A 7,264-nucleotide genomic window follows, 5' to 3' on the forward strand; every position below is an offset into this window, starting at 1 on the left:
CCTGCGTCGTCCCCGCCCCTGCCCCGCCGGCCGATGACGTCACCCTCCCCGCCGCGCCCGCAGGAGAATGACGTCCCCCTCCCCCGCGGCCCCCGCAGGCCGATGACGTCCCCCTCCCCCGCCCCCCCGGCGTCCCCCGCAGGGCGATGAGGTCCCCCTCATGTCCCCCTCCCACGCCGGCCCATGACGTCCCCCTCCCCCACAGGCACCGCAGGCCGATGACATCAGCCTTCCCGCCGCCCCCTCGCGTCGCCCGCAGGTCGATGGCGTCACCCTCCCGCGTTCCTACCTCTCCCCCTTGCAGGCCGATGACGTCCTCCTCCTCGGGCGGCGGCGCGGCGCCCCCTGGCGGAGACGCTGCCCGGCCTCGCGCGGCGCGCGGACGGAGGGCGGGCGGCTGCACCGGGCGCGGCGCGGCGGGAAGGCCGGGGTGGTGGCGGGGGCCGCCCTGGGATCAGCCGGGTTGAGGGGAAGGGTCGCTAGGCGGGGCCGAAGCCCTAGCTGACGGCTCCGGATCCAGACGTGGGCCGGGATCCCCAGCCGCCTCACCCTCTCCGCACCCCGCCCGGGGGCCGGCGGAGCCCCAGGCCGGGCCCATCCGGGAGCGGCGTGTACGGGCCCGGGGGCTCCGGGCTGCAGGGCCCCTCGGCCCGCTCGCCCTCGCAGGAAGCCCGGGCCGGGCCTGGGGCCCAAGGCCTCTCATGCGGTTCCTCTAAGAGGCGAGAGATCTGAACGCGGGTCACCCACCAGGACCACCCGGCCTGGGGCGCCAAGTGGAGGCGGCCCGCTGGGGAGGTGGTAGAGAGGCAGGCGCTGCCCGCCCCACCGGGCACACTTCTTCCGGCCTCCCCTGCTCTGCCCATCCGGCTCTCAGCCTCCTTCTCCCGCTCCTGACCTCCCCCGCCCCCGCGTTCCGCCGTCTTGCTAACCCCTGGCTCCTAGCCCTGACTGTACATCCAGGTACCTGGGCCCTAGCCCGCTCCCTGCCATCCTCTTCTGGACTCAGGCGCCCCAGCACCGCAGGCCTCGCTGACCCCGGGACGCGGGCCACCGGCCTTTGTGTAACACCCCCCCCCACCTCCGCTTCCCGGACCCCTCAGCGCCCTACTGCTCCCTTCGAGCTGAGCAGGACCCCCGCTTATACCGCGGCTGACCCAACCCGAGGGTCACGGCTCCTTCCACCCAGCGCCAGCTTGTAGGGCGACTGCCAGTTTTCAGGGGCTCTGGGGGAGCAGCTGTGCCCGGTCCCCAGGTGAGGTGCTGGGTCCCAGGAGAGACCAGGGCGTTGCCCTGTTTACCAGCTAGACAGTGTGAGGGGCCTCCTCTCTGCTGCCACCACCTGAAAGCTCCACTCCAGCTCGGTTTCCCCCCTTTTTCTTAAAATTCTCTTTTTTGCAGTGCTTTGCAGTTAATTGATTGGAGATGTTGGAGGGAGGGGGGGGGGGCTCTGATTGGGATAAACTGCCTCCCATCCTAGACTATGGAGCAATCTCTAATTGGCCCCAGGCTGCTGACTTGAGGAAGCTCATTCCCGTTGGCATGGCCCTGCATTCGTTAACATCTCATCTTTCAGGGAAATGCAGAAATCTTGTCCCGCAAACCTCCACCTCCCAGCTTCAGGACAGAGAGAGGGGCTGTCCAAACCTTGGGATGACCTGGTGACCCCTCTCCCAGCACGCTGGCAGAAGCTGTGGCCTGGAAGCCAGGACGCCCGCGGCCCACCTCTCATCCCCGTCCTTGGGAGGGGCGGACCTGCAGCGCAAGCTCCCCCTGCACCCAGGCCAGGCCTAGGGGTGGAGGTGTGGCCCCGGCCCCAAAGCAGCCGGCCCCGAGTTCCCCGGCCTTACTGTGAGAAAAGAGCCTCCAGCAGGCCCTGGGCGCCGCCAGCACAAGGGCCTGGCAGTCCAGACCAGGCCCAGCGCCCTGAGGAGTGAAGGAGCCAGCAGGCTGCAGTGGGGCTGGAGGACGGGCGGATGGAGGGGCAGGGAGGGGACTGAGAGAGGGCTTGAGAGGGCTTAGGGGCTTTCCAAGCTGACTTGGTGCTTTCCCCGTGTGAATTAAAGTCCATCGAGCTTCCTTTCCTGGATCTGTCACCAGGCCAGGGGGCAGCGGGAGGGGACCGGCCCGACGCAGCAGAGGCACTGAAGTGGGTCTGGGGGGTCTCGTGTCTTGGGCGCCCCTGATGCTCCGAGGCTGCTGACAGCACCTGTCCCGCCGGGCTCCTCTCAGCCGCTGGTCCAGGGAATGCCCTCTGACGGGGAAGGGCAGCCCCAACAAGCTTCCCGTATCCCCGAAGCAGCGCCCCCATTCTACAGATGAGGAAATGGAGACCCGGCGACCTTGGGAAACACACCTAGGTCAGTCGGTGGGGGACAAGCGTGAGTCCAGGTGTCTCAGATGGGTGGAGGGAGGTGCCTCTCACGCCGGACCCGTGTGTGGCATCTGGGACCACGAGGACCCGTCCCCCCATGGTGGCAAGATCTGCCTCCCCAGCTCTGGCAGCCTGGCAGCCCTCAGCCCTCTGACACCAGCCCTGCCCTCCCCGGCGGAGTCAGGAGGTGTGGACGGCCCAGCGGGGTTATGTCACCTCGGCTTTAATCCCCCTGAGCGCTGGCCATGGGGCAGCTGGTGGGGGGGCTTCTGCCCATGGCTGGTGGAGCCTCCCCAGCCCCACCCCACCCCCCCATCCATGGCAGACAAACAGGAGGGGCCCAGCCTTCCTGGCCCGGGGTCCTGGGAGGAGAAGGGCTGGAGAAAGCAGGGGCCATGCAGGCTTTCCCGCCCTTCCCCCACTCCTGATAAAAATAGTCCGAGTGTCCCAGGCCCTCCCCACCCGCCCCTCAGTCACGGCCGAGTCCCAGCTCAGCTCCTGTTCCTCCTCCCTGGGGCTCCATTCCCAGAAGGTCTCAGGGTGCAGCTGGGCCTGGGGCCTGGAGAGCAAATGCCCCTGCCCACCGCCGGGGCCGGGCGGAGGCTCAGCCTCCTGAGGGACGGCAGAGACGCAGCTGGCTCCTCAGGCTCCAGGGTAGGAGGGCTGGGGTGGCACGTACGGGGGAGGAGCTGTAAGCCAAGGAGACGAGGTGAGGGTAGGGGCGGCCCAGGAGGGCGCAAAGGAACCCCGACCCAGGCTGCAGGATCCCCAGGGAGGAGTAGGCAGGACGCGGGGCCCACTCACCTGCAGGGTTGTAGACGGGGGGTCCCGCCGGGTAGAGTGGATACTGGGGTGCAGGACCGCTGGGTGGGTACATGAAGCCAGGCTGTGGGGGTGCGGGGCCGGCTTTGGGGTCCTGGGGGTATGGGCACAGCGGCTGCACAGGGACGCCTGTCATGGGGATCTCCTGGCCTGGTTGGGGGACAAGGGCCAGCACTCAGGGCACCGCCTCCATGGGGTGCCGGCCCTGCCCCTCTGCCGCCAGACCCTGCTTGGCCGAGTGCAGCAGGGCGCCCGGAGGTGGCCCCCGCTGGTTGGTCTGGGCTCAGCAGTGTGCCCGCTCAGGGTTTCAGAGACCTCCTGGGCCAGATAGCACTGGCCTGGGGGGCGTCCCGCCCTGCCCCGGCCTAGCAGAGCTGCCCCCGAGGAGTCCTCTCACACTGACCCCCACACGGGGTCACCGTTCCCACGACCACCAGGGCTGGGCCTGTGGGCAGGCACACGATTTTGCACACGGAGCACACCCCATGTCGCTCGCGCGCCAGGCCCGGCCCGCGGGTTTCCTGAGAGACACGTGCACGCGCACGGCACACGGCGCACGGTGCAGGTACATCCGCGTACCCAGGGTTCACACGTGTCCCTGCGCTCTGGCTTCTGGGGTGACGGGCGGGCAGGTGTGTGTCCAGAGGGGCCTGCTGCTGCCAACCACACCTCCTGACCTCCGGTCCCTCCGAAGGCACCCCGCCCCTCCCTGCGCGGACGCGCGGACGGACGCACCTTCGAACGGGCTCTGCAGCTGCTGGCGCCGGCGGTAGAGGTAGCAGCAGGAGCAGAGGAAGCAGCAGATGGTGGTGGCGACCACGGCCACGAAGAGGATCACGGCCGAGGCGATGCCCGCTATGGTCTTGGGACTTGGGCAGAAAACAGGTCTCCTCACCTTCCAGCCTCGCGCAATCTCGCCACACAGACCGCCATGCTGGCCTGGACCCCCGGCCAGAGAGACGCGGGGCTCTGCCCGTCCCGCTGGGGAGAGCGTCAGCACTGCGCTTCCCCGGAAGGCCGGGCAGCCTCCTGAGCAGCGGCCTCCCTGCAGGGGCTGCGGCGCGCGCCCGAGTCCACGACTGAACAGCCTGGACTCCCACACAGGAGGCCTGACGGGCAGAGCTCCTTTCTCAAAACGCGCTCGGTCACCGCCTCCCCTACATGTTCTGTATGTCAGCTCTCCTCCTCCCGAAACAAATTTGAAAGCCCCCTTTGTGCGCCCCCCTTAATGAGGAGGGAACAGTGACCCACCCGGGACCTGTCCTCCCCAAGATCACACAGCTAGTGAGCGGCGGACTGGGGATTGGACCAGTCCGGCCAGAGGCTGGAGCGCCGCTGGGCCCAGGGCTGCCCCTGCCCTCGCCCTGCGCAGGCCCGGGCGGGGGGAGGGCCCGGCCCAGCCCGCGATGACCACATGACGGTCACCGGCCGGCCGCTCCTGGAGCTCCAGCCCCGCTTCGGGCCCAGGCAGGGTGTGGGCCGAGAGCCGGAGGGGGCGGGGCGGGGCGGGCCGGCGCCCACCTGAAGGCCAGGCAGTGCCTCTGCTGTCTCTCGGTGATGAGCAGGCTCAGGTCCCGGCAACAGTACCGCTGGTAGCAGGTCCCGCAGCAGAAGGCGAAGAACTCGCAGTTGAAACCCGGATGCCAGGAGCCGTTCCGGTCCAGGTACCAGAGGCAGTCCTCGCCAGCCAGAGCTGCGGGCAGCGGCGGAGGTGCCCAGTGGCCGCCGGGCCGGGTCTCCGGCCGCCCCCGTCCGCAGCTCCACCCTGGTCCCTGCGCCCGGAGGCCTCGGCCTCGACCCCCAGGGTCCAGCCCCCGCACCCCTCCCCCCTCCCCTCCCACGGACCCTGAAACGCCGAGGCTCCGCCGGGATCCCCGGGGCGCCCCCGGGCCGCGCGCCGAGGCCTCCCGCCGCGCCCCCGCGCCCCGGCCCTTACCCAGGGGCGCCCCCAGCGCCAGGAGCGCGACCGCGGCGAGCGGCGCGGCCCCGCGGAGCCCGGCGGGCGGCATGGCGCGGCGCGGCGAGCGCGGGGCGCACAGGACGACGCCGCCGCCCAGCTCCGCGGGCCGGCTCGCCCGCCGGCTCCTCTCCGCCTGCTCGGGGCGGGGCTCGCGGGCCTGCGCCGACCCTGCTCCCGCGCCCCGCCCGCCGGGCTCCGCCCCGGCCACGCCCCTCGCGGGGTCCGGGTCCGAGCCGCCCGCAGCGCCCGCCCCGCGCCGGCGGCCGCTGGGCGCTGCTGCGGAGGGCCTCCTGGCCCTCGGCCCGCTCGCTGCCTCGCCCGTCGGCGTCCCCGCCCCCAGAAGGCCTGCTCCTGGTGCCAGTTCCGAGCACTCAGGCGCAGGGGCCACCCCTGACGCAGGACCTCCTCTGCCCAGCGTCCAGCAGGACGTCCTCCGGCGGCGGCGGCGGCGGCGGGGAGAGTGGGGGGCCGGGAGTCACCCCGCCCCCACCCGAGAACAGAGGCGCCCATTGAGAGGCCGCTCGGAGCAGCTTTGTCCCCGCGGGCCCGCAGACCTGGGCCCTGCCAGCTGCGCTGCCTCCCTGAGTGCCCTTCCCCCTCCGAGTGGCCAGCGCTGGCGTGCGCCAGCCTAGGGCCTCCCAGTACGGATGGCAGGCCGCGGGGGCCACCTGGGCCGGTCCAGTGGAAACCCCTTCCTTCACAGAGCGACCCCACGGCGAGCCTGCGGCAGTGCAGAGCGCAGGCGGCCCTCCAGGGGTCATAGTCTCCTTGCCAGTTTGCCGGTGGCTGTGCCCCTGCTCTGGGGCCACCTGACCGGGAATGTGCAGGGCCTAAGCCAGGGAGAAAATCCAAGGCCCCCTTAGCCCCTCTGCGTGCAGCCCTCAGGGTGCTCAGACAGGCCCCTCGGTTGGGGCTCCCCAGAACCCCATGAGCTAAATCAAGCTCACTGGTGTTATCAGTTCATTTTATAGACGTAAGCTGGGACTCGGGGGAGTTCAAGGATTTGTTCAGGTAATAGAACCCGTAAGTGGGAGAGACACTCTCAATCCAAGTGGCTTCACCTGCTGAGTGGGTGAAGGTGTCTGCAGGTGGTATATCCTGTAAGGGTTAATGTCCAAACTATACAAAGAACTCAGACAACTCAACATGAAAAAAAACAACAACCGCACAGAAGACTTGACGCGACATTTTCCCAAAGAAGACACACAGATGGACAGCAGCACATGAGAAGATGCTCCGCATCACGAACCGTCAGGGAGATGCTTCTGAACCACAGTGAGGCGTCACCTCACACCTGTCAGAACGACTGTCCTCAAAGAGACAGCAACAGCTTTATCGTGAGGACGCAGAGAAAAGGCCTGCGCCCTGGAGCTTCGTCAGTGGGGTGTGAATCGGAGGGCCCTGGCGACAGTACGGAGGCGGAGGCGACAGAACGGAGGCGACAGAACCCTCTCCCACTTCGGCAAATCCCACTCCTGGGCATCCGCCTAAAGCAAACTCACTAGTTTTGAAAGACATTTCAAAGGACGTGCATTCTTCCACTCCCTGCAGCATTATTTGCAACAGTCAAGATGTGGAAGCAAGTGTCTGTCCACAGATAAGTGGGTGAAGAAGTGGACGGATGCACAGTGGGCTGCTACAAGGCCGTAAAGCGGCCTCCGCAGTGGACCGGCTGTTTGGATTCTGTACTCCCAACGCAGGAGGCCCGGGTTAGAGCCCTGCTCAGGGAATCAGGCCCCATGTGCTGCAACTAACTAAATAAATATTTTTTAAAAAGAATGAAACTTGCCATTTCCAACAGCAGGCTGGACCTGGAGGGTATTATCCTACGTTAAACAAGTCAGAGAAAAACCAGTAGTGTATGATATCACACATGTGGAATCTAAAAAACAAAAACAATAACACCCAAATGAGCAAACATGAAGCAGAAATAGGGCTGCAGATACAGAGAAGCAGCAGGCGGCGGGCTGAGGAGAGGGCGCCGGACGGAGCCGCGCAACACACTGAGCAGGAGGCTGTGGTGTGCACGCTCAGCACCACGAACGCGGCGGCAGGTCACATAGAGAAGGCGGCAGCAGGGTCAGGTCTGGGCTCCCTGGTGCTCAGGGGCA

General features: G+C 67.7%; 1 protein-coding gene across 1 annotated transcript; it reads right to left on the reverse strand.

The window, feature by feature from the left end:
- Nucleotides 1-2,698: 2,698 nt before the first annotated feature.
- Nucleotides 2,699-5,202, reverse strand: SHISA4 (shisa family member 4). Its single transcript, XM_068986043.1, has 5 exons — nt 5,130-5,202; nt 4,715-4,886; nt 3,929-4,062; nt 3,176-3,343; nt 2,699-3,060 (listed from the first exon to the last, which is right to left on the reverse strand). The coding sequence occupies exons 1-5, from the start codon at nt 5,200-5,202 to the stop codon at nt 3,014-3,016; spliced, it is 594 nt and encodes a 197-aa protein (XP_068842144.1). The 3' UTR covers nt 2,699-3,013.
- Nucleotides 5,203-7,264: the final 2,062 nt, after the last annotated feature.

The sequence above is a fragment of the Capricornis sumatraensis genome, chromosome 14, assembly GCF_032405125.1.
Source record: "Capricornis sumatraensis isolate serow.1 chromosome 14, serow.2, whole genome shotgun sequence".
NCBI classification, from domain to species: domain Eukaryota; kingdom Metazoa; phylum Chordata; class Mammalia; order Artiodactyla; family Bovidae; genus Capricornis; species Capricornis sumatraensis.

Coding starts and splice junctions, on each gene's coding strand:
- SHISA4 (XM_068986043.1), bottom strand. CDS start 5,202: ATGCCGCCCGCCGGGCTCCGCGGGGCCGCGCCGCTCGCCGCGGTCGCG. Junction 3,344..3,928: donor GCTGCAGAGCCCGTTCGAAG/GTGCGTCCGTCC, acceptor TCCCCCAACCAG/GCCAGGAGATCCCCATGACA. Junction 3,061..3,175: donor CCCCGTCTACAACCCTGCAG/GTGAGTGGGCCC, acceptor CTTGGCTTACAG/CTCCTCCCCCGTACGTGCCA.